Source organism: Coccinella septempunctata, chromosome 8, assembly GCF_907165205.1.
Source record: "Coccinella septempunctata chromosome 8, icCocSept1.1, whole genome shotgun sequence".
Taxonomy (NCBI): Eukaryota; Metazoa; Arthropoda; class Insecta; order Coleoptera; family Coccinellidae; genus Coccinella; species Coccinella septempunctata.
Genome location: NC_058196.1, coordinates 12836960 through 12864469, shown reverse-complemented (window position 1 = coordinate 12864469; position 27510 = coordinate 12836960). Strand labels below are relative to the sequence as shown.

The window sequence follows — 27510 nt, the reverse complement described above, 5'->3', positions numbered from 1 at the left end:
GAAAAACATGTACAACGCTCAAGTACTACAATACTTGGAAGCATCTTTGCAGCACGCTCCCAGAGCTATAATAGAAAATGAAGAATCGGCAGCTGAAGCCTTCAAAAAACTTATTCAAATGTTCGGCAAAAATGATGTCCAAAAAATGGTGGAAGTTTTGGACAATTTTGGAAAAATTACATTTTACCCGAAGATGAACCCGGTGAACTTCGTATCACAATTCGAAAAAGGAGTTCAAGAATTCAAGGAACTGGGCTTTCCGTTGGACCCGAAGATCATAGTGGGATATTTTCTACATAAAATCAAGGATGCTAATGGTTTCTTGGCGTTTTTCACCACAATGGCTACACTACCAGAGGAAACGAGGACGTACGAGTTCGTAAAGAATGCCTTTCTGGAGGTGGCGAATAGCCAATATTTTAAGGAAGCAGAAAACAGTATGTATAAGAATGAATCAAATGATAGTTTGGATATTTGTTCCGAGTGTTTTGGTATTACGGGTGAGAATCTCAATACTGAGATCAATGAAGTGTATACTGTATGCTCTTTTTGTATTGACGATCCCATTGGGGAATGTACTTTTGCTAATCCTAATTCAGTTTCAGTGCTCTGCATCAAATGTGGTAAGAGAGATGATAATAATTGTTGTGATTTTTGTTTAGAGCATAGGTCTGATCGAACAAACAGGGATGGTTCAAAAAAGGAGAAGTATCCAGCAAAGAGGTCTCCTTATTTTAAAGAGAAAAGGGTAGAAAAGAGTCCTTACACACTGGATCAGTTGGAGAAAATAAAGAAAATGACACCAGCTGAAAAGCGCGATGCAAGTTGCAGAAAATGTGGTTTGATGTTCCACAAGTCAAACACATGTGTGAACACAGAGAGATTCTGCTTTTATTGCCATAAGAAGGGACACGAAAAGAAGGACTGTAGGAAACTGAAAGATCAAAAATCTAGTAAGTCATTGTTCGATTTGAATAAGTTCAGTATGTTTGCAACATTTCTAGTTGATTCTGGTGCATCTCACCATGTAGTGAATGTACAGAATATTTTGTTGAACTATCAGGCTTATAAAGAGCCGATATCTGTTGTTTTGGCATCGGAAACTGAAAGCACTATGTCAATGGGTCAGGGAACACTTCCATTACTAGTACAGTTTGGAAAAAGTTCGCACATTGTACATCTAGCTAATGTTCAGTATGTCCCCGAAGTAAGGGATAATATTCTCAGTGTCCGTGCATTTAATATTCAGTTTGGGACAAGTCTTGTGCTAAATGCTAATAATGGATTTATTTTATCTAGAAAATTAAGAAGAAAGATCTCCCTGCTCTTTGTATCGGATGGCGTTTATCGAATCTCAGCAAGAGTCAATCCTGGTGATACAAGTAGTATCAACAAAATTAATGTAAATAAAGTAGAGAGTATAAATAAACAGTTAAGTTCGAAAGATAATTCTAGTTTTAAAATGAAACTCTCAGTTATCAAACCCAATAGGAAAGTCAATAATAGTAGAAGGGAAACACGAAAATTACGTAAAAGATTTACTCGTAATCAGTTAAAAATGTTGGCTCAGGAAGGTAGTATGTGGCATCGTAGAATGGGTCATATATCATCTTCTTACTTAGGAAAATTACCTAATGTTGTTCAGGGAGTTAAAGAACTCACGTATAATCTCAGTACTGGTAATTGTACAATTTGTTCTAAAGCAAAAATGACCAGAAAAACATGTGCAAAAGAAAGAGATCGAGCCACTAGAGCTTGTGAAATTCTTCATTCAGATCTATTAACTGTCAATCCGCCAACACATTACACTAAGAAAAAGTATATTTTAATTGTTCTAGATGATTATTCAAGATACGCACAAATTTTCCTGATGAAACAAAAGTCTGAAACTTTCAAGTTTTTGAAGTCTGCTTTGAACTATCTTCAGTCATTATTTCCTAGTCCTGGTCAATTCAGAAAATTACGTTGTGATAATGGAACAGAGTTCATCAGCGAATCTTGTCAACAAGTTCTCGATCAGTTTGGTATTCAAATTCAGTTAGCAGAACCTTATCAACATGAGCATAATGGAACTGCTGAAAGGTTCAATAGAACACTCCAAGAAAGGGCTAGAGCCTTGTTATTTGAATCAGGCTTTCCAAATACTTTCTGGGGTTTTGCATTTTCGACTGCTTGCTATCTATACAATCGTACGCCTCATTCATCATTAGACTTTTTGACTCCATATGAAAAACTCTATGGAAAACAAGCCGATCTGCAAAATATAAGAATTTTCGGTTCACAGACAGAAGTTAGAAATGAAAATGTTCCAAAAGGTAAAAAGTTGAATGCAAGATCCAGCACAATGTATTTAATAGGATATACCGATACTGGCTATTTGTTGTATGATCCTAAAACCTGTAAAACTATTACATCTTGTAATGTTCTAATAAATGAAGAGTTGACCTACAAGTCATATGAATCAAAGTTATCAGTCCCAAGTGATGAATTAACAGTTTCGTCTGAATCTGTTGAGTCCAGTGAGAACGTTTCTGTTACGCCCTCTGTAGGCAATTCTGTTGCGTCCATTACGGACATATCTGTTGTGCCACCTACTGGCAATTCTGTTGTATCAGTTGCAAACAATCCTGTTGAAATGAAATCAGTTGAACAAAACTCTGATTCTGCAAGAACTACAAGTCCAGTACAGAGTAGCTCCAACAATTCTGTTGATAAAATAAGTGCTACAAATATGTTAGAAAATGTTTCAGTTAGCTCTCAGATAAATAATGAGATAGAATATGAAGAAATATCCCAGCTAGATGATTTTGATGGCAATGAAACCAGTGGACTTGATATGCCGCAAATTTCAGTTAATGCCACAATTTTGAATCCATTTGGTTTTGTATATGATACAAAAATCTATCAGACAAGTAAAACACCTCAAACATATCTGGAAGCAATGACATGTTCAGAAAGTAGTAAATGGATTACTGCCATTCAGTCCGAACTTGAAGCTATAAACCAACATGAAGTTTGGGAAATTGTGGAAAGAAAACAAGGTATGAAAAGTATTCCGTTGAAATGGGTATTTACAGTTAAGGACAATGGTGTGTGTAAGGCTCGTTTAGTTGTTGTAGGATGCAAAGATACTGAAAAGTATACTCCTGAGGAAACTGCATCTCCTACACCAGCTCTATCAGTTGTTAAATTATTATTTGCATTATCAGTTTCTAGGAATTGGCATGTTGAACAGTTGGATGTCAAAACAGCATTTCTTCATGGTGAAATTGATCGACCAAAATATGTAAGTGTTCCTGAAGGAATCAATCTTGATAAATCAAAGGTAATATTGAAGTTACGAAAAGCTCTTTATGGATTATCTATAGCACCGAAATGTTGGTTTATGACACTTGATAATTTTCTGAAGGATTCTGGTTTTGAATCAAATTTACGAGAACCATGTTTATATAAGAAAAAGGAAGATAGTAATATCATTTTGATTTTAGTATATGTTGATGATCTATTAATTACAGGTAGTTGTAGAAACCTTATTCAGGAAAATGTGAATATGTTGAAGTCACGTTTTAAGGTAAAACAATTTGGCTTTCCTACAAAATTTCTTGGTTTGGAAATCACTAGATCAGAAAATCAGTTGTTTCTTCATCAAACACAGTTTGTTAATGAAATGTTGAAAGAATTTCGAATGGAAAACTCAAATTCAGTTGACACTCCTTTAGTTCCTCAAGGAAATCATAAAGTTCCGGAAGTAACGAATGAAGCAGATTTTCCGTATAAGAAAGCTATAGGTTCCCTACTGTATTTAAGTATGTTCACAAGACCTGATATATCCTTTGCCGTAGGTTATTTGGCTAGATTCCAAGCTAATCCACAGCAGTATCATTGGACGTTAGTCAAAAGAGTTTTCAGATATTTGAAAGGTACAAGTCAGTTAGGTCTAAAATTCACAGTAGGATTTCCAATTTTGTCATGTTATTGTGATGCAGATTTTTCAGGTGATAGGTGTGGTCAAAAGTCGACCACAGGCTTTGTGATTTTTGCATTTGGTAATCCTGTTGTATGGTGCTCAAAACTTCAATCAACAATAGCACAAAGTTCAGCAGAAGCGGAATTTATTGCACTTACTCATGCTACTAATGAAATTCTATTTTTAGCACAATTATTAGAAGAGACTGTGGGTCTCAGAGCATTTCCAGTTAATATATATGAAGACAATGAAGCAGCAAGACGTAACTGTCTGGCTAGCACAAGTAAAAGCCGCTTGAAGTATGTGGAACGTAAATATTTATTGATTCGTCAACACGTAAGAGATAAGAAAATTAATATGGTGAAGATCAATACCAATGATCAGATTGCTGACATTCTAACAAAACCATTGAATGCAGCAAAGCTCACTAAGTTTCGTGATCACCTTGTATTCTATGAGGTTTGATTTGCATGAAAATATCCAATCCAAGCATAAGATGATAACCAAGTAATAAGTCATAATGATTCAATATTATAGGAAGAAAATGAGAAAAGTCAACGACAAACTCAACACATGCTCTGTTTGATCAAACATTTCATAAGTAATATTAATTTTTTCTTTTCAGTCATTATGTATACCTTATCTGAGTAGTGTTATAAATGATCTTCGATCTCAAACATACTCTGATAATGAATTCTGTTGTTTATCTTAGTATCTTGAAAGGATCTTCGATCCCTTAGGTACTTTGGTAATATGTCTGTTGAGTGTTTTATCTGTATATTGTGGAAAGGTTCTTCGTTCCTGGAAACATAATCTGATAATACTCAAAATTTGTTGTATATTTGTTCGAGTTATATTGGAAGGGTCTTCGGTCCCTGGAGATATACTTTGATGAATATACATGTTGAAGTGTTCATTTGAGACATGTAGGAAGGGTCTCCGGTCCCTGGATACATACTCTTACGAATACTAGTGTCTTGATTTGGAAGGGTCTCCGGTCCCTGGAAATGATAGATGCGAAATCCAAAATTCTGACCACATATGTGTGTAATGAATTAATCATGTTAGTCCGATATGATGGAACATACTATGTATGTGATCAGTCATGTCATTTATATGTTGATCTACTATGTGATATGCATGCATTATGGCATATGTATCTGTTGATCAGTTTCAGTTGATATGATGGTATAATATCACTTGTGGGAAGGGTCTCCGGTCCCTGGACACAATGTATTGATACCATACCAAATATTAAGGACAGTTGGTTCGCTATAAGGAACCCTATTCCATTGTCTCACAGCAACAGCTCTGTATGGTTTCACTGACAATCCTGTTGTAGGTTTAAGGCTTGATTTATATAAATTCTAATAAAATACTATCTATTGTACACTTTATATATATTCTATATTTCTTAGTTTATCGAAGTCAGTTAAATGGAACTTTCAGTTTTCTGTTGATTAGTTGTCAAGTCCTCAGTTTGGGAGGGGGTGTTGAAGTAAGAACTGCTGGCCAAAGTTGATTTGGGACCAGTCCACTTCTATAAAACAACCTGCTGACAACTAATATTATGTTCGGCCTAATGCGCAAGCGCAACTGAGTTAGGTACACGTGCTATTAATGGTGCAGAAGCCAGTTCTGTCGGGAATGCGAATAGATAAAGGCTACTCTCACTATTAATAGTTTCAAGCGACCATCAGCCATTTTGTATTATTCACCAGTGTGTTAATATATCTTTAAATAAACTTTGTTAAAAACCGTCTCATCAGTTTTAAGAGTATCCACCCTCACAGAAACAACATAAAACAAATGAATGACCTATTTACATGTTACGAGTTTTAATACTTACGCTTCCATTTTCCCTAGTTGAGTGAAAAACTTAATCTCGGAAAATCAATTTTATTATTTGATCCACAGTTCTTCACTATTCAATAATTTTTGAACAATATTTTGGTGTATTCACCAAGAAATAAGACAAAAAAATTCAATAATCAGCAACCAAAACGAGAAAGATAAACAAAAAGCGGTACGAGAATCAAAACATTCAAAACCTCTTTGATCAAAATGGGGATCTGAAATCTTACATAATTCCATTTATTTGTATAAATGGCCCTCGAATTAATATTTTAACCATTCCTAGCCTCTTTAAAACACGCTTGACATACAGATGGTGCTCACATCGCTTTAGTCTCCTCGTTTCCCATCTTTCTACTCTATAATCTTTGAGCTAAATATTACGTTTTTGGTCTTAACAGATATTGCAATGTCAAACTTTGGATCGGGCAATGTCAAATATCATTGACGATATAAGCGGGAAATTGAAATCTAAAAGGGTGAAATCAGGTGCATGGACTGAATTAGCGGAGAACTTCGGTATAAGTTCTTGGAAGCTTAGAGACTTACGTTTTTTTCTCATTTATTAGGTACATGTTTTATGTTTCTGATTCAGTTGAATTATTTGTGAAGAAATTGGATGCAAGTTTTGAACCTCTACAATGGTTTTGAAAATATGTGTTGAAGCTTTGTATCTGCAGGAGGACATTTGTTGATGATTTAGAATAATTCATTCAATAACTACTCGACGCGCGTTCCGTTTCATTTAATTTTTTTGTTGTTGCGTTTTTGGTGCATTTTTGCATTATGAGTAAGCATGCTTGCGGTTTTCTGAAGAGTTTGATCTCTTTCTTAGTATATTTTTTAACAAGGAAGTGTATGTAGTTTAATAAGTGAATTTTTGTTTATATTTAAGTATATTCATCTACCCATGGTCCACACAACACAGGTTATTCTGTGCATCGGTTTCTAAATCGTTGTGTGGTCCTTTTTGTCTGTTTATAATACTGTCAACCTGTTATTGTAAAAATTTGAGACGAATAAACAAATGATGATGATGATGATGATGTACAACCACCAAAGCATAATGAAATATTTCACTCTCATTTAGATAATTCTCTTTTTCTCATTCTTGAGACACTTGAACGATAAGTAGATGTTACGAATATTACAATAGTTTCCACTTTCGTCGCAAATATGGCAGCACTTAACGAACGTCGTTGTAGCGAATGGCGAGATCTTTCGGGAAATTTTTTTATTGTGGAAATTCATAGAAGAGATAATTTCACCTCAGAAAGTTAATAACATAAATGAATATCTGTTCTTCAATGAAAAAAATTCTTTATTTTTTCCGTTAGACGAATAAAAACATTTCTGTATTTCCAAGATGACGAACTCATTGAATTGAATTATAACGAAAACCCCATATAAATTAGTGGTTTCTGACGTGAGATATTCATTTTCTCTCTTTGAACTAACCACAAAAACGTTATAAACCCTTCTTAAATGCTTGCTGAAATATCTGCTCGTTCATTACCAAAATATTTCAGTTTATTTTCACCCAACTGTGGATGCTATTGTGATAACGAAACACGTGTCGTAGTTCAAAACTCATTCTTGTGAAAATAATATGATCTGTTTTTAATTATTAAGGATTTTTATGATATCGGCCATATCAATTCAAAATTGTTCATATATTATGAGGACGATACTTGATGAAAATTGAACTATGCAACCAGAATTTTATAATTTAAACTATCGCACGTGTTTCTCTATCACGTTGTAGCATCTAAGTTTATCTTTTTCTACTTATGTGAGGGCAAAGCACGTGTCGTGAAACAAACTCATGTTAGGGGGAATCGTAATTCTGTTTTTGGATCAATTTTTCTTAACTTATGATGCAATCAAGAATCAATTCTTAATGAAATGAAATCAATTATCAATAAATAAATATAACTTTAATGAATTGAAAAATTGACAAAAATATTCAATGAAGAATATTGAAAATAGACTTAAGGCTCTTCCTCTTCCTTGTTCTGGCCTTACTCATAAAAACATTGTATTGAATAGGATCATTAGAGTTATCCAATATTTCGTTTGTTTTGGCGGATAAAGATGCAAGAGAGTTGAATAGTGCCTCCCTATTTGGTATACCCTTGAAACTACCTCTCTTATTCTCCATGATGTCGAAGTAGAATTTAGAAACCTGAAATTTATCTGAAACTTTTGATACTCGTAAGCTCCCTCCAAGTTTGGTTACTTCTCTTTTCTTCTCTATACAGTCCAAAGAGAATCTTCTCTTAATTAAGGGTTTGGCTTTCAAGGGTAACTTGTGGCAGTTGGATTTCTCTAGGTTCCTGAAGAATGTAAATGCTGTCTTGAATGGAGTTAGTGTTTTCAACTCGCATGATTTGATTTGCATATTGTTTGGGGAATTCTCAGAGATCTTGGAGCATTCTTCTTCATGTACAGCAATGTTAGTTGAGTTTTCTGGAAATTAAGTTTAATGTGAGTTGAAGAACTTGAAGCCAAGAAGAAGAAACTTAAAAATTAAAAAGGAATGAATTGAAAACAGCGGCGTTTGCGCTTTTATTGTTTATTCCACTATTATATGATTATTATTTTTCTGCTATTCATAGAAAAACATATTTGAAAAACAGAAAATGGCTTAAAACTGCGTTTTGCTAGGATTGCAAAACTTGAGCGCCTTCTGGTGAAGAATTTCTGCTTAACAACTTTTTGTTTTTCATACGATTTCGACCAAACTTCTCACAAGTCTCACAATTGTTCATTTTCAATTCTATTGGATTGGCGTTTTCTGAAATATTGGGTGAAAAGGTCAGATCCTCGCTGTGAAAGTATCAAATACAATTTTTAGATGAATTGATGGATTTATCAATTCATTGCGGGGTCTATTGTGCCCCTCATCAGTTGGGTGGTTTCAAGGAGGGTGAGTTCTCGTTCCATCTAATATTTTCTTGTCCAAGGCATACTTTCGCATTGATTTACAATGGCGATGCAGTACCTATGTGATCAAGTGAACAGGAAGAACAGGAATTTTTTCCATTTTCCTACTGAATCTACTTTCGTCAGTTTTTCATAAACCCATTCTCATCCTATGAATTCTGAAGCAGAAATGTCCTATAAGAATGCTAGTGACTAGGCGTAAATAACTTTCTGAGATCCAAACAATTTGCATTTTTGGATCTAAGGCTAGTTGCACAAAGAACTCTTTCTTGAGTTCAATGGTAAACAATCCGTGTTTGTACAAACGTATAATTAGTCACGTACGCCACTGCATCCCTGTATTGGACGGTTGCTCACCGTGTGCCAGGTCCCGTTCCCACACGTGGTTCACAATTGGAATTTGGACGACCGTCGGTGTCGACGGTCGGTGTGTGTGAAACTAGCCGCACAGCTTTAAGATTCCTAAGGAACTTTTCGCAGTGACCCATTCCTGGAATATTCTACCAAAGTGTTTTTTATCGGGTTCCTTCTTCTCCGAAAACACTTTCTTATAGCCGCTTTTTGCTTTAGGTAACCCAGAAGGGTTCTGCGCCAGGAAGTGGCGTTTGTGCTCCCTTTTTGACAATCGTATTGACCTCTAAGTTTATTTTGAATCCCGACCGACCGGGAACTCAGACATACAAAGAGGAACCTTATTGCTTTCATTTATTTCGTTCAATTTTCTACGGCATTCCCATATTTGCGTCTGTGACCTAGAAGTTCAATGCTTGAGATAATCAATAATGGATCGCTATGTCACATCCTCGATTCCTGTCAATAGATCAAGCCTGCAGAGTATTTCGGTTGACAATTCAAAAATTGCAGGCAGTTGGGTAAAATAATAACGCTTCCATTATCCATTCCAGATTTCCCTAAAAATTATGGCAGCAATCGATATTCCGATTTCAATGATGGGATAAATAATCCGTAATTAAATGAAAGGAAAAGAAAGTAAAACTCATCAAAATGATCCATTTAATTGCATGAAGAAGAGTCTGCTTCACAGAAATTTCGCGTCAGTTAAAACGCCCGTTACCTACTTTTTGTCGCGAATTTGATGAAAAATGCTGCATATTTATTGTAAAAATGAGATGCCGGTTCGGAAAAGAATTCTTTCAGCAAACTCGAATTTCAACTTTTTATTTATTTGAAATTTTCGACAACAAACTGGAAATTCCTGACATCGAAAATGCCGATTGAAAACTCGACATTTTCCGACCTCAATCTCCGAATTTGCGAGTTTCAATATTCAAGTTTATTTTTCGGAATATCTGAGTTGAAGCAAAGAAAAATGAAAAAAAAAACTTCAGTCGACCTGGACCTCTTTCTTATCACAGAGAAAGAATGCCTTTAGAACTTCTTCGCGATCTCAATGGAATAAGGGTCGATAAGGTGATTTGACATATCTTGGGAGTGCAGGGCAAATATTGTGGAGAGTCTGGTGAATTGTGAAAAGCAGTTATCAAACAAATTGCGACCACTCAAAGCTAGTATTGTGTATAAGTTTGTTGAAATTTCATTAGTTGCTTCTGACTTTGAATGGGTATTTTAAAGGGTTAGCTTTTCTGTGTCGAAAACATCGTGTATATCGATGGATATTTTTATATCTTTATTTTATCTGGATGAACCATGAATTTGAATTGAAACACTCACCTGTATCTGTATTCTCCAAATTTACCGTTTCTCTATTCATATCACCGCATTTCTTTTTGTAAAATATATTTCTGTTGATGTATCTTGTTGCCATCTTTTCTGTTTCATATTGATCTTGAAGAAGCATTTTTTTGCGTTCATCCAAACTAATGAAATCGATGGCTTCGAAATCTCTTTCATTCAGAGAAGAACATTTTGCCAGCCTCCTACTGAAATTCCTTCTTGAAAATGATGTTATATCTTCGGCAGATCTATATTTATCGCAGGACGTTTTTATTGAATTGTCTAATTGCTTTGGTGTTGTTATGTTCGGTTTTTGATGATTAATTGAACCAATTGAGCAGTTCTCGGTAGATAAATTGAGCCAGTACTCCCTGGCTTCGACAAAAGACGTCCTACTTCTCATACTACCCTCAGAGTAGCTTCCCAATGAGTTGAAGCTTTTGGAAATTGAGATATTGGGACTGCTATTGGATATAGTTCGGCTTAAGCTTGAATTGGTTGAGTTTCTTATGGTATCTATGAAGCTGAGGAGTTTGAGCTTGTACTTGTTTTCGTCGGATTCTTTCGCAACATCTTCATTTTCCTTTTCAGAAAATGAAGAGTTGTTCGAGCTCGTAAGTGATACACATGTTTGCTTAGTGAGAAGTTTCCTTTTTTCGGAGACTGTGGCAGTTTCATATTCTACGTTATTTGCTTTCTCTACTTCTGGGACAATATGAGCAGTGCATATTGGGGAAGTTGCTCTGAGGGTTGTGATATGAAAAGAATTGTTATTTTGGTCTTGTTGATGATGTAGTTTTTTCATCCTTTTCAATTTGTTGGTTGAGTTCACTAAATTCTTTATTGTTTTAGTATTTTCTGACTCTGTGAATTTATTTATCAAAATAGTTTTAAGCCGTTCGACGTAATTGTTTTTTCTTTTATCTCCTATTTCGTTTATATTATAATGGGGATAATCAACTTCGTTTGTTACTTCGATTTTTGTATTATTATCGTTTCTTTCGTCTTCTTGGCTTTTAGAGTTTGATTTCTCTACCAAATTAGGAGTTATCAGAAAAGGAGTCACGATGGAAGTTGGGCGTTTCTGCATACGATCTTCAGTTTCAGAGAATTTTGCTGAAACGTCGTTGCCTTCTTTGGATGCATTAGTTTCTAAGTTTTGCTGGTCATCATCGGAGGTCTTCACTGAAAGATTCGATTTCGGGGGGCTTGAAGAGTTATCTGGATTGGTCGGTGGAGGAGGATCGAAACCATGAATAGTCGATGGTTCTGCAGTAGCTTGAAGGTGATCATAAATTTCAAGGGAATCAATTGGTGTTGTGGAATCTACATGACAGTAATCAAAAATCTTAGGCGACTTCAAGTTACCCAAAAATACACCACACAAACCAACTTCAGAAAAGCTTTTTTCTGCCTCTATATGTTCAGTTTTGCTTAAAGTGGGTACCACCCCTTCAATGTTATCATCAGCGAATTTTACTGTTTTTATAAATTTCATCTGATTACTCTCGTCCTCGCTCTCGTCATTCGAGTCATCTTTCAAATTTGAAATCAATTCTTCTTTCACATCTGGTGATACTGATACATCGGATAATGTGGATTCCATTTGATTACCGAATCCTGATTCATCTGTCGTGGATAACGCGTCACTTCCTTCGTGGTCCAGTAAAATTTTTTCGTTAATGCAATCAATAAACCTAGCTACAATCTTCCGCTTCCTCGTCATAGGCAACTCTTGTTGGAGTTTCTCATTTTCGTCCAGTGTTTCCTTAGTACCTGAATTATTTTCACTGACGCTGACAGCGTAAGGTGAATTGATAAGAAGTTCACCATTAGTAATAAGACTAATTTCGTAAATGCCGGAGTTTAGAGGTAAGTAACTGACTCTGGCTCTGTCAGCTTCCATTTCCACTAGGATGGGAATATCATTAGACACAGATTTTCGATTAACCAAAGACGATATATCAGAAGCGATAGACATAAGAAAAGACTTTCTTGCTTCTTTCTTGAACACTATCTTATCCATCGACCTAGGATGTCTATGTAATGAGCTCAATAGCGAATCAGACCTGCGATTGTAAAAAGCAGGTATAGTAGCAGAACCTTGTGTACCATAAGGACCTCGGATGTAGATCATGACATTGCTACAATTTGAATTTGTGCTATTGGAATAAACATAAAATATTGTTTTCCGGTGCTGCTCGCTATTGTGGAGTCCCATACCTTTTGCCAGGTATTTATGTGTGAATTTTTCTGCTGTTTCTCTAACACCATGTGATTTAATCGCATGCTGAAGATCTTGAAGGTAGAGGAGAAATCTTCTTTCCTCTTTTGGAGTGAGCAATTTTTCGAAGTCCGACTCGCTGAATACCTGAAAGAAAAATTTTCAATCAGATAACTAGCCGTGAGAAATCCAATCGAGGCTATCAAGAAAATGTAATATTTATACAAGCTTCCGAATTTCTCATCAAGGGTATTATAAATATTGCGGTACACTTTGCAATTTCAAATGCTGATATTTAATGTCTTTCTTGGCGCTCAGCTTGTACCGCCACATTATATAACGCGCGATCAAAAATATTCGTTAAGTAGGCTATGGAATTTTTAAGGTCGATATTCTGTGTCTGAACAAATTCAGTTTCTCTTGTACCATTGTTTTGGTGAACTGTCAAGCTAGTATTCTGGATTATTGTTATTTTGAAAATTATTATGCAAATTATGAAGATAAGTTTTGATCAATGCAAAATTGAATCCTATTTCAGAAACAGGATGAAAATTTTAGTGAATCGAATGATGAGCTTTTTCAGGAAGTTTAAAGTGTTATCTGAGAGACAAAATGGTTTTACTCAGGGCAGGGGAAAAGAAACTACAATTTTTGAGTTTCTTCGGGGCATTATGCATTCCATTGAAAATGGTGAAGTGTCTGCAGGACTTTTCGTGGACCTCTCGAAGGCCTTCGATTGTGTGAACCATGAGGTCTTGCTTTCGAAACTCGAAAACCACGGAATAAGAGGTATACCACTCAGACTATTTGAGAGTTACCTCAGTAACAGAAAGCAAGATGGATGCAGCATGTCTTCAGAGGGGTCCATTACTAGGGGGGAACCACAGGGTACCTTGGCGGGGCCAAATTTGTTTTTGGTGTACATCGATGACCTTCCTTTTCGAATCATCGGCAGTTTCTGAACCATCACATATTGAGGATTTGATAAGATTGTGTGCAACAAATAATGACACATTTTCCCATTATTGGAATCTTCCACGAAATTGTTGCAAACGAGGTGGACACCACAACAGGGGCAATAATAGAAACGCACCTTTATGCGGATGACACAAATATTATAGTGAGGTCAGGTAATAAGAATGTATTCGTAATCTCAATTCAATACGATCTATGTTAATGGTTGAGAGGTGGTGTGTTGAGGACAGCCTAGTTCTAAATGGTGAAAAGACAAATATTTTATTTTTCACAAATAGTCGCTCAAAATTGACACCCCCAGACAGACAGACAGAATCTCATTCAGCTCATGTACAGTCCAAACAAACTCACAAACAAAACTATTAGGACTATATATTGAAAGTCGTTTAAACTGGTCAACACATTGTGAATTGCTGTCGGGAAAGTTGAACTCTACTGTATACATGTAAAGAGCTCTAAGAAACCAGGTAGATGATAAAACTTTGATACTTGTTTATTTCGCATCGTTGATGTCTCACGGAATAATTATTTTTTGGGGAGGAAGAACGTCGTCAAAACAAGTATTTGTTACTCAGAAGCTTGTTCTAAGAACGATGTTCAAAATAAAATTCAGGGAAACCTGTCGGAGGTTTTCAGAAGGAATAACATTCTTACAATGGTAGGTTTGTACATATATAGGGTATTATTGTTTTTTCATAAAAACAAACGATATTTTGAACACCTTAAAAAAATACCAATGCCACTCGTAGGATGAATGATGATTCATTTTTTTTCCAGTCCATAAATATTCAATGACTGAAGAAAGCATCATATATGATCATAAAACTATTAAACTCCGTGCCGAGAATGATAAGGACTATGAATGAATTTTCAAAAAATCAATTTTTTCGATTATAGATAAATGAGAGCCCTACACAATATCTGAATTCAAAATTCATTGCGAAAAATTGTTGTACTACTGTTAATATTATCATTTGTAATTTTGACTTGTTTCCTCTTTTTTGTATGCCATGTGACTGTAAATGATTTGGGAAATAAAACAGTTTTATATTCTATTCTATTCTATTCTATTCTATTCTATTCTATTCTATTCTATTCTATTCTATTCTATTCTATTCTATTCTATTCTATTCTATTCTATTCTATTCTATTCTATTCTACATCCGAATAGTATACATATTCTTGCACTTGTAAAAAAATTTAAAGGCGTTAAACCTTTGAAATGCGAAATGTTGATTTGTTGCAACATTATTCTAGTCAAAAATAAAACATTTTATTCCAAAAGGAGCATTTTTCTTCTTTTTTTGTTTCTCTTCAATTAGAATAAGTTGATGATTTGAGCTGGAAACTTACTATTTAGGGAAAAAAATTCATATTTTCAAATTTTGTGCCACCTGATTTTCGAAATATGTAGATTCAACTCCCGCTATGAATGAAATTCCAGAATTTTGATATACAAGATGTTGTTTCGACTTCAAACCTACTCATTAAATTTTTTAGTGACTGACCTAGAATGAGACTCTTCTTATTAGGTTGATCGATAACACTACTGACAAAAAATATACGCAATGTATTCGGGTTCGGCTTTCTGAGAGTCCGAGAATTGTTCTAGGACTGCTCAAAACTGTTGCGCCCTAGTATTAAATCCACTGCGCAGTTCTAGAACCATTCTCGGACTGTCCAAAAGCCGAACCCGAATACAGCTACGAATCGCTGCAAAAATAGGCAAAGGGAAAACAGAAGATGGAGTGGCTAGACGGTTCAGCTTGGGAGAAAGAAATTGTATAGGGGATCGACTGATACAGTTTTGCCAAGAAGAACAATTCAAAATAGTCAACACATGGTTCTCGTTACCACCGAGACGCCTGTATACCTGGAAATCACCACAAGATCGGACCAATAATATAGTTCGCAACCAGATTGACTTCATATTAGTAAACCGAAGATTCAGTGGTGAAAAAAGCCGTCAATTATCTGACCATGTCTTGCTTACGATGTATATGAGATTGAAACTTGCGATCACTAAACCGAACAACAGAATGCAGAAAATAGACGTTAAAAAACTAGAAGACCCTGAAATAAGAACAAAACTGTAATAAAAAATAAATGAATATCTGACAGAAATCATGAATAATATAGAACAACCAATAAATGAACTTTATGAAAACTTTGAGGAACATATCAGAAACACGGCAACATATATCCTAGTTTACCATCAACGGACCAAGAAGAAGAAATGGATGAAATTCTAACATTGATGGAAGAACGTCATAAATATAATAGTAAGGATGACAGTGAATATAAAAGGGTTAATCTCCACATCAGGTAAGAGATAAGAAAGGCAAAACGAAAGCAGTTGGAATGGAAATGTGACGAAATTGAGGGATTACAACAGATGCATGACACAAATGGAGAGAATAGAAATCTGAAAGATTCGGCTGGAGTATATAGATCTAGACCAGCAACGGTATTGAAAAATGATTCAAATGGAGTCATCACCGCGACTGAAGGTAGGAGAGACCTTTGGAAAAAATACAAATACATTGTTTTCTGATGACAGGATGCCGTAACGTCAAAACTGCTGCTCGCACTTATCTGGGCTTCCAATTCAAGTCGATGAGATAAGAAAAACAATAATGGAATCTAAAAGCAACAAAGCTGCTGGACCTGATTGTATAACTGCGAAAATATGAAAATTGATCGATGGAGATAATATCACATTGTTGCAGAAAATATTTAACAGAATATATGATACCGGTTGTTTTCCCAAATGGCTGGGATCCACGTTCATACCGCTCCCGAAGAAATTCAATGCAAACCGTTGCGGTGATCATAGATTAATATGCCTCATGAATCATACTCTTAAGATATTCTTGAAGATACTGCATAATAGACTATATAAAAAATGCGAACAAAACATATGTTCCAGTCAGTTTGGTTTCAGATCTGCAGTGGGCACCCGAGAGGCACTTTATGGAATTCAGGTTCTGGTACAGAATTGCCGTGACGTCAACAAGGACGTATTTTTCGGCTTCATCGATTACGAGAAAGCTTTCGATCGGGTTAATGATGGAAAACTGCAGTTACTGAATAGTACAGACAAAGTGTATCAACGTGTTTGTCTTTGGTACAGAGGTAGATGATAAGCAAATAAGGATATCAGGTGCATAGAAGATTTATGCTGGCGCCAAACAGCACATGTCAGAACACGATACATAACTTCGGAAAATGTTAAAAGAGGTGTCCGTTCAATTTGTACTCAGAGGCTATAATTGATGAAAGCTTTGAAGGGAAAGAGATGGTTGTAAAAGTGAATGGTGTGCGAGTGTCAAATATCAGGTATGCAGATGATACTGTGCTGATTGCCAACAACGCTATCGAACTTCAAGAAATGTGTAATCGTCTAAATCACGTGAGTGGAAAATAGAGATGGCCCGCAGTGCTTTCATGAATAATGAAAAAATTCTCAAATGTAGAGATCTAAACCTAACACTACTTATGAGATATGTTAGGTGTTATGTGTGGTCGACTCTGTTGTACGGACTGGAGGCTTGGACCTTAAAGGTAGGCACATATGAAATGTGGACGTATAGACGTCTTTTCAAGATTCCATGGAATGATGAAGTGTCGAAAAATGATGTTTAACAAAGAATGAACAAAGGAAGAATTACTTACCTTGTGGTAAGTTTTGATTGTTCAAAAGAGAAAGAATGCATATTTTGCTCACATTTTCAGAAATGAAAAGAATTATATCTTGCAGTTGATCTTGGAGGGTGAAATTGATTGAAGAAGGGGTATAGGACTAAAACAAATTTCTTGGGCAAGTTATATCAGAGGATGGACCGGAATATAATATATTTTGGAACTCGTTCACACCGCCAGGAATAAATGTATCTGATAGTATGGTTGCTAACATTCATTAATGTGGATGGGCAGTCAAAGAAAAAGAAAAAAAGAAAATAAATTCATGTGAACGTTCCTGTAAAACGGATTTTTTAGATCTCTCCTGAATAACTAACGGAAGTGAATCCATCCTTGAAATTTTTGAAGGATAATTTTGCCATTGCGCTAAATATATTCATTGAATGTAAACTGTAACTCACTGGTGAAATTCCAAAGTACTTATAAGCCAACGCTTGAGCGTGGGTCGGAGGTTTCTTCCAATGCTTAGGGGGGTTCTGGCAAGCCCCTGGTATGGCCATATTTATTAGTGTACACAGGAGCGAACCATCTTTCCACAGATCTTGAATTCCACCATTGAGGTTCTTGGAAGAGATGGACCACGTGCTTGGGAGGTTCTCCACGACCCATCTCAATAATTTCTGGCGCTGGCTGAAGGATGGACAGAATACTGCAACAAAAGTAGAAATTGATTTCATTCAATTATTATATAATCAAATTGAATATCGTACAGGCGTTATAAAAGAATTAAAAGGAATTCATGTCATATTTTCCTCAAAATAAATAGTTAAATTGTGGTTTTGATAAGCACTTATCTATTTTTATATTTAATTACTTCAAATGTCTCAATGATATCAATGTTCACAAACATTTGGATCATGCCGTGCATCCCAAATTGAGCGATTTTGTTCTCCTAGCCATTATGGAGTCCTGAATAATAGGTATTGGAGACTTAATTTATGACAGCTAGAAAAAACACTGGAATTAAATAATTTTGTCGTACATAATTCCGAAGAGTATTTTATCCTGTTGCTTGTTCCGGATCGTTTGAATTACACATTACAAAATCATAACGTATTCTTGATTACATCATGAAACCGGCAGAATAACTTCTTAATTTGGATTGATGAGAATATCAAACATCTACCAGGATATGTAAATTAGAGACTACAGGTGTTGCGGTTTGTGTATACGCTATAATACCTATGTTCCTTTAATAAACTCCAACCGGAGCGGCCCTCGAGTGGCACCAGGGTGTGTTGGTTCGATTCATTATTTCGTATGCAATTATTGATACCAACTATCCGCATCTCTCGGTAAATTCCTCAATTCCTGCATTTTCATCAGAGGAATGCCGACTGAAATTATACAAATACTTTTCAAATGGAAAAATATTTTTAATTGAATTCACAATGTTTTAATTTTTTTTTGCGGGTTATCCCCAGAATTGAGATACATGACTCGGTACAATTCTAGAACATAACATATCAAGTTGTTTCGAAAGATTTGTCTGTTTTAATGCGCTCACTTTAATCTGTAATATCTAATATCTCAGTGAATACTCATTCAATCGAAATAAGCCTTATTTGAATCAGTACACTTTTTCCAACTTAACACAAGTTGATTCATTCCGACGGCATAAAAATTGGGTGCTCGGGATTCGATGAAGTCGACGAAGGCTGTTTACCTGGTTTTGATTGGCGATGGTTCTACCGATGAGAAAGTTATCGAAGTGCTTGAAAGATGGTAGTCGGTTGGCGAGAGTTCTGGGGAGTATGGTGGGTTAGGCAAAACTTCGACGCTCAATTCGTTTAATTTTCGGAAGGCGATTTGTGGAAAGTGCGAACGGGCGTTGTCGTGGAGCAGAATCGGACCTCTTCTGTTGATGCTAACACAATTTTCGATACATTGTGTCGATTCTCTCAGAATACGACTCTACTGTGGTGGTTTGGCCTAGTTGCAGAAAGTTGTAGTAAATCACAGCAGTCGCTGACCATCATACAGTAATCATGTTCTTTCTTGATAGGTTATCGCCTTTGGGAAGTGCCTGGATGGCTCATCGGTGTCCAACTACTGTCCTGAACGTCTGTTGTCGTAGAGGTTCCACTTTTCATCATACGTGATGATACGATTCAAAAAAGATCGTTTTGGTTGCACAAAAGCAAAAAAGAATAGACCTTGAAACGTGACAATTTCTGTCGAAGGTTTAAATCGTAGGGCACCCACTTTTCGAGCTTTTTGACCTTTCCAATACGTTTCAAGTCATCAAAAATTGCATGGGAGCTGATGCCCAGTTGTTCCGCCATCCCACGCACCGTTTGTGATAGATCAATCTCCACCAGGGTCCTCAAATCCTCGTCCTGGATTACTTTGAGACGACTACTTCGGGGCCCATCTTTGAGGCTAAAATCTCCGGAACGAAATTTAACGAACCAGTGTCGAACAGTCGAACGTGCATTAACACTGTCATTGCCAAATGCCTGGTTAATTTTTGGGCTGTTTCGGCAGCGATTTGCTTCAATTTTAATTTGTTGAGAAAAAAAAGCTGAAAATCGCTTAACGACATCAAACAGTTATACCTGAAAAGAGATAAAAAATTATCAGCATCAATGTGCAGTGTACAAAATGCCTTCTCGATCAGTGTCCATCGTATAAACGGCATACCTTCTAGAAGTTGTTCGCACTCTGAGCTTCTGATTAATGCCTTATGGTGGGCGGAACTGAATTTCTTAAAAGTGATATTCTTTTTTCGGATGCCTAAACCCAAAGCAGCTATTCGGATATCGAAGTTTCAACTGAAGAGAAACTGAGAATCCTTAATCCTTAACTGAAGTAACCATGATTATGGCCTTATTCGAAAAATATTCATCATCAGAGAAGATACATGTCGGCTTACGTTGGTCGATTTCTCAAAAGGAGAAATAGTTCACTTAGTCTATCTTTACCCTTAAGTATATGAACTCAATTACGCTTTAGATTTGACAATTATCAGTGTTCAGGGTATTTGCCGAAGAGTTTGATCGATTGAAGCAAGATTTGCCGCTATCGAAGACTATGAGTGAATTGGGACCGTTTTTATGTGTCTCTGGTATACTGAGAGTTTAAGATCGCCTCATTGATTAAAAAACATTTCGTACGAGTTTTTGCCGGTAGATCTTCGCACATTGCAAATTTTGATATTGCAACGATATTGAATTTTATCACCAAGAATAGCAATAAGGAGTGTTATCTCAAAGTGTCATAAATATTTCAAAGTGAGTCCCAAGAACTTTCAACCTTTTATGAGAAAACCCTCTTTTCGGATCTCGCAAGCGAAGCCATTTGCATGTGATGGGGTTGATTTCGGAGGCCCTTTTAGTTTTAGATTGGACAGGTTGAAGAGCATCAAAACACAACCTATCTTTGCCTGTTTGTTTGGTATTCAACCGAGGCATTGCGCTTTATCGGTAGGTGAGGAAGAGTTTTAATCGTGCACTGTGGTATTGACTTTGTTGGCATTAAAAACTATCTCACTAAGATTTTCAAAGATGTCGTGAAGAATGAGAGAATTGCCTAGTGTTACAGTTCTCCCCATTCTGGAGTTCTTTATGAGAGCGGTATGAAGAGGAGTTAATACCACAGGACTTTCTCCCATCCGTTTTAGACTTCCGGTATGTGGGGTTGCCAGAACACGCAGTAGAAGTTGCGCAATAGTTTCATTCAATCCCTAAAATACAATAGTTTCCACTTTCATCGAAAAGATGGGAACACTTCACGAATGAATTCATTTCAATTTCAGCAGATTTCGAATTGTAGCCAATGGCGAGAAATTTTTCATGTGGAGATTTATTGAACGAATCAATCCACCCTGGAAAGTGATTAACATGAATGAACATATTTGTTCCTCAAATAAAGAGATTTTCTATTTTTTTCTGGCTTTCCGAGATTACGAACTGGTTGAATTGAATTGCGAGTATAACGAAAATTGAAAAGCCCATATAAATTGGTGGTTTCTGACTTAAGATATACGTTTTGGCATTTCGAACTGACCCCTCTTAAGTCTGTGAAGACTTACATAAAACGGGTAATTTGTGAACAAAAATTAACCCACGAAGAGTTAAATACTCATATCATTCATATCGAAGCTGTATTGAATACAAAACCTTTAACATAACTTAGTTCAGTTCCTAGAGATCTCTCCGTCTTAGCACAGTGTCATTTTTCAATTCTTGAGCATCTATCTACATTGCGGGATCCCGATCTACCACATTTGAGAATGAATCGGCTAGATCCGTGGCAATTATTGAATCGATCGCACTGAGATTTTTGGAATACATATCAAACAACTGCATTCATCCAATCAGAGAAAAAAGAATCGACAATACTGAAAGTAGTTTATGTAAAAAATACTGATGGAATTCATAAGTGTGGGTTAGCGAAGCTTTTTCCACTTCCAAAGTACGATTAGTTCCCACTGCAAACTTGAAATTCCATCCCCTCTAAACTAGGTAATGTTCAATTGGGCTTTTTTCATTTCTTTTTGGTTCCGAAATATCTGTTATTACAACTGGGGAAATATGAATAGTATATTTCCAGTGTTGTTATCAATAGATTCTTCCTGAAAATGGGAAAAATAATATAGGATTGTGAATGTGTTAATTCATTGGATTTTTAACGTCGATCGTGTTTGTGAGAATCATGACTGACTGGTTTGATTTTCGAGTCTTGTCAGACATAAAATTGATAAAACGTCAAATTATGTGGAAGCTCAAGCCCCAAAAGCCCCCTGAATCTTTGGTTCCGGCGAAATTTAAAGCTGCTTAAAGTAAAGCCTATGAAGATTTTTAGGATTGGAGAATAAAAAATTTGGTGAACGGTATTGACGAAAATATTTTGTTGGCATATTTTGAAGATTTGGTATATTGCTGTGATCCTTGTTAATTTTCATGTAGACTAATTTATCCGCTTGCCAGTCGCAGAAATATTCACGAAATACATTACAGCCAAAATTATCAATGCTAAGAACATTCGTGAATAACAAAAATACGTTCCTAAAAATCAGAAGTTTTGTCCCGGTACCAGATCAAAATATTCTTGAAAGAAGCTCCAACTGACATTTTTTTGATGTATAAGGTAAAGATTACATTTCGATTTCCTCTGTTGAATATATTTTTACATCCCTTTTTTTTTCTTTTTTTTTGGTGTAGCAGGGGGAAAATCTGCAAGTCAGACGAACCACCCGCTCCTGAGGAGAACAATTGTGGGGATTCTCACTCTCCTGAGCTCGAGACCTACTAAAAACTGCTTCTTGAATATTGGTTCCGGGCATTTGCCTATAAACCGTTTATCTCTTGGTCGGTTTTCTTCTCGCACAATATCATGCTGGGATTTATGTGTTTATCCTCTATTGGATAACACTTTATTGGATTGTTTAATAAGTTTCTGTTCTTATTTATCTCTTTTTTATTGATTTCTTGGTCTCCTTCGTTAAATTCGCATTCTCCTTTTGTCTTCCCCTGGGTCGTAGTCCACTAGTCTCTTGAGTTCTTGATTCGGATGGTTTTTTTGCTGTTTCGAATAATTTGTCTGCTTTTCTGTTCATGAATTCCGTTATGGTTTTCCATTTTAGGTCCCTATAAATCTGTCTATTCCTGACAAACCAAGGTGCATCTATTGCACATCTTAGCAGCTTGTTTTCAGTGGCCTGAATTCTTTTGATATGGCTCTTTGCCGCGAAACCCCAGACAACTGATCCATAAGTCAGATGAGGCCTAGCAACGGCTTTGATTATCTTCAATTTTGTCTTTTTCGATATGCGGCTTTTTCTTCCTATCAGAGGGTAGAGTCTATTCATTCGCTGCTCTGATCCAATCACCATGGCATTTTGTTTTTCGGCGAAATCCTTGAGTGTTTCGCCATTTCTATTCTCTGTTCTGCTATTCCATAATGGGGATTTACAGTTGAAATCTTCGATGGAGATTTTCGGGTTTGTTCCTTCCAACATGTTATTTATCTCTTCTTCCAATAAATTGTTTTGTGGTGGCTTGTATGCCGAGGTAATTTCGACTCTTTGACGGTTTAATTCGGCAATTGATCGGATTGATCTCGTGAACGACTGGTGTGTGTCGACGTAGAATTTCTGGCTCCGGAGTAATCTCGTTTATTTCGCGATTTATTGGCTTGAAAATTTTCGTATTTGTGGTTGTGGCGCGACCTGAGTGATTTTTGAAGCTGGTTTGTATAAATCAACATTTTATTGGTCAGAAATATTACGAAATCATAAGTGAAATTTCCGTTGTTTATAAACTCGGACCAGTTTTTTCAACACCATAACCCCACCATTTCAGTCCGGTGGTGCGCGGTCATATCGTGGGTGTCATCCCGTACCCGCTGTTATCAGCGACCGGCGAACCGTCGCTGGTCTCAGATCTCAGTTAAACATTGGACTTCATTGTTGCGCTGCATCTTCTCGAAATATCACTTGGAAGTTAGAACGTTCGTAAAATTACGGAGATCTGTTTCCTCTCACTTCTCTCTACCTTCGTTTTTTGATAACCCTTCCATCCGTGGTCACCCTTCTGTATACTTTAAGTCTGTCTTATAGACCCAAGACAGTGAAGCGCGTCTTTTCCAATAAATCCCATTTCCTTTCATAAAGATGCCGAATTCTTGCGCTGGCTGTTCTGTACCATTAGGCGATGGGTCATCGTCAATAATATGTAACACCTGTAGGAAACATTATCATCATAAATGTGTCAACTTAGGCGACGTTGAGGTGTCCTTCATCTTAGAAAATAAACAGAAATGGGTTTGCCCTTCTTGTTCCTCGCGTTCGAGAACACTACGAAGCAATTCCTCTTCATCTTCCACTGTCAGTTCTCAACCCATTTCTAATTATGTGACCAATGAGAGTTTCAGTCTTCTTGTAGACAAAATAACGGCCATGTCGCAGCAGCTTTCGATGGTGCTGAGTGAGGTGAGGTCCATGAAGGTGGAGCAAACGGGTTTGATTTCCCGGGTCGATGCCTGTGTCTCTATTGTGGAAAAACATACTGATCTGCTCGGGCAGCACCAATCAGAGATAAACTCTTGCAAATCTAGGCTTGACGGATTGGCAGTTAAAAGCGACGAATTACATTCGGATTTGGCTGACCTGTCTGCAAGAGTCGACACGATGTATAAAACCTTCAACACCCAACAACCAACCTTGCAGGTTGTATCGGAGATGAAAACGAGGGTCGGTCAGGTTGAGGAGAAACTCACAGCCCTTGAGGTTGATTCCAGCGCCGGTTCTAATGAGACTATCGAACGTATGAATCGCTCATTTAATATTATTTTACGAGGTGTTCCCGAGCATGTGAGCACCGCTGCTGGTATCGAGGAGATTCTTATGGTTATTGATGAATCCTGCAGGAATCGGGTGGTTAGCTCCGCTCGGTTGGGAAGGAAACAAGATGCTCGCCCTCGTTTGCTGAAAGTTACACTGTCAAGTCCACATATTGCAAGGTCACTGCTACGTAACAAAAACCTTCTTATGAACCATCCAGACTACAGGAAATTCTCTATATCAGATGACAAGACACCCTTCCAGCAGACGCAGCTAAACGAACTGCGAAAACTATTGAAGAGGAGGCAGAAGTTGGGGGAGAAGGACCTCACCATAAAATTCGTCAAGGGAAATCCCACTATTGTGCAGTGTCCTCCTTTCCAGCCAGGAGAGGCTCCATCTTCACAGAATGGAGCCTAATTTATACTAACATTCAATCACTCTACAGCAAATATAATGAGTTGCTAGCTTATGTCAATTACAATAAAACAGATTTAATTTTGATTTCGGAATCTTGGCTCAAGACCACCATTCCAGACAGCGTTGTTGCTATTCCTGGGTACAAGTTGTTTCGATGTGACAATTCCTTCAATGTGGGATACGATGGTGTATGCATCTTTGTCAGTGATAACATCCAACAGAACTATAAATTATCAGTTTACACCATTGCCACTCCTCATATAGATAATCTATTTCTAGATATAAGGGAAAACAACGAACTCCTAGTGACGGTAGGTTGTGTCTACAGGCCCCGGGCATCCGCCTCCGACTGCACCCTCTTCTCCCATCTGGAACAGTTGTCTCGTAGTGGTAGAACTGTTTTTATTGCCGGCGATTTCAATTTCCCCGATCTGAAATGGCCTTTGCAGGCAACATTCCAGGGCACATCTCCGCATGCGCAGTTTGCAGAGTTGATCCAAAACTCTTCCTTCACTCAATTAGTTGACAAGCCTACCAGATATCGAAGTGGACAGCAGCCTTCCCTTTTGGATCTCATTCTCGTCAATGACACTGATTTAGTGACGGAACTTGATTACTTGCCTTCCTTCGGGAAATCGGATCATGTGACACTTGCCACAAAATTTCAATTCACCTCACGGATTCGCGCTGCCTCAACTAAGTCAGTTAAGAGAATTGATTTCCAGGCCTTAAATGACGATCTTTCTATTGTGGATTGGGTGAGCAAATTCCATGGAAAATCAATACAGGAAATGTGGGACGCTTTCATCTTCACGTTCGATGAACTACTCAATTCGCATACTTCAATCCGTCAATTCAAATTCGATCCCAAGAAGCCCTGGATTACTAGGGAAACTGCTAAGATGCTGCATCACAAGAAGGTCCTCTGGCGTCGCTTCCTCCGTTTTAAAACACAGGAGAATTACAGACGCCATAGATTGTACTCGAATACACTACATTCCAGACTTGCACGAGACAGAAAAGAATACCAGATAAAGATAGCGGGTTCGAAGAATAAGAAACAACTCTACAAATTTGTCCGATCTTCCTTGAGTACTAAGGTAGGTGTCCCAGTTATAAGGGATGCCGATGGATCTGTCACTCTTGAGCCTGAAAAGTCTGCTGAACTCTTCGCCGACACTTTCTTCTCCAGCTTCATTGATGAACCCAGTGGCAAGATACCTGAAATAAAGACCCCTCGACAGACGAATAACCTCTGCAACATAGTTTTCACCGAATCCGCTGTTCTCGAGGAACTCAGTTCTCTGGATGGTACATCTGCTCCAGGGCCGGACAATTTAACTCCTTTTGCTTTGAAGCAGTGTGCATCCTCGTTGGCCTTACCACTATCGCTCATATTCACTGAATCGTTCAAGTCTGGCATTATTCCTACTGATTGGCTTGTGGCAAATGTTGCTCCCATCTTCAAGTCGGGAGATAAATTGCAGGCTTCGAATTACCGACCCATCAGTCTCACCTCAGTAGTATCTAAGATCTGCGAAAGACTCATTACCAGGGAAATGATATCTTTTCTTTTGCAAAATGGTTCTCTTCCCGAGTGCCAGCATGGCTTTCTACCTGGAAGATCTGTCCTCACGAACCATCTCACGAGTGTCCATGATTGGACGAGAATGGTGGATGATGGGCGGCCAGTTGATGTCCTCTACTTGGACCTCTCCCGGGCATTTGACCGTGTTCCCTTCAGGCGGCTCTTGCATAAACTCGAGCACATCGGAGTCAGAGGCAAGCTCTTGGAATGGATTGGAGCGTTTCTGCGGGGTAGGCATTTTCGAGTGAAGGTCTCCGATATCGTTTCAGCGCTCAGAACGGTGTCAAGTGGAGTGCCCCAGGGTACAGTTTTGGGTCCAATTTTGTTCCTTGTTTATGTGGCAGACCTCCCCCCACTACTTCAATCCAGGTGTTCTCAATACGCTGATGACCTGAAGCTGTACGCAGATCCCAGAACTGATTATCGGACTCTCCAGGATGACCTGAACTCTGTTGCTGAGTGGTGTGACGCATGGCTGATGTCGGTGAACGTTTCGAAGTGTAGAGTTCTTCATATAGGGAAAAACAATCCACTCTTACCCTACTACTTAAATGGGTCGCCGATCCAGAGTGCTGATTCTCATGTGGATTTGGGTTTGGTTGTGAACAGAACGCTAACATGGTCTGACCATATAGCGAATATCTCAGCAAAAGCGAAGAAGATGCTATACCTGTTCTACAAGTCATTCCCAAGTATGGACATCACAACATGCTCCCTTCTATATAAGACCTACATTCGACCGGTGTTGGAGTTCGCTGGGCCGGTTTGGTATCCGATCTATCAGTACGATGGAGACCTCCTGGAGTCGGTGCAGCGCTTTGCAACGAGATTGCCCTATGGATATCTCCGTCCTG

General features: G+C 37.4%; 2 protein-coding genes across 3 annotated transcripts in view; one reads left to right on the top strand and one right to left on the bottom strand.

Annotated features, from left to right (window-relative positions):
• The first annotated feature begins 378 nt into the window (after positions 1-378).
• LOC123318997 lies at positions 379-1638 on the top strand. The gene is made up of 2 exons (XM_044905789.1): positions 379-953; positions 1300-1638. The coding sequence occupies exons 1-2, from the start codon at positions 440-442 to the stop codon at positions 1305-1307; spliced, it is 522 nt and encodes a 173-aa protein (XP_044761724.1). The 5' UTR covers positions 379-439; the 3' UTR covers positions 1308-1638.
• A 6105-nt stretch (positions 1639-7743) lies between these two features.
• The window catches only part of LOC123318716, a 92137-nt gene continuing 72370 nt past the window's right edge, over positions 7744-27510 (bottom strand). For both annotated transcript variants that reach the window (XM_044905422.1, XM_044905423.1), the window contains 3 exons: positions 17765-18012; positions 10460-12833; positions 7744-8290 (listed from right to left, as the gene is read on the bottom strand). In XM_044905422.1, the coding sequence (XP_044761357.1) occupies positions 7788-8290; positions 10460-12833; positions 17765-18012 (3125 nt within the window). In that variant the 3' untranslated portion in view covers positions 7744-7787. The remainder of the gene's footprint in view (positions 8291-10459; positions 12834-17764; positions 18013-27510) is intronic.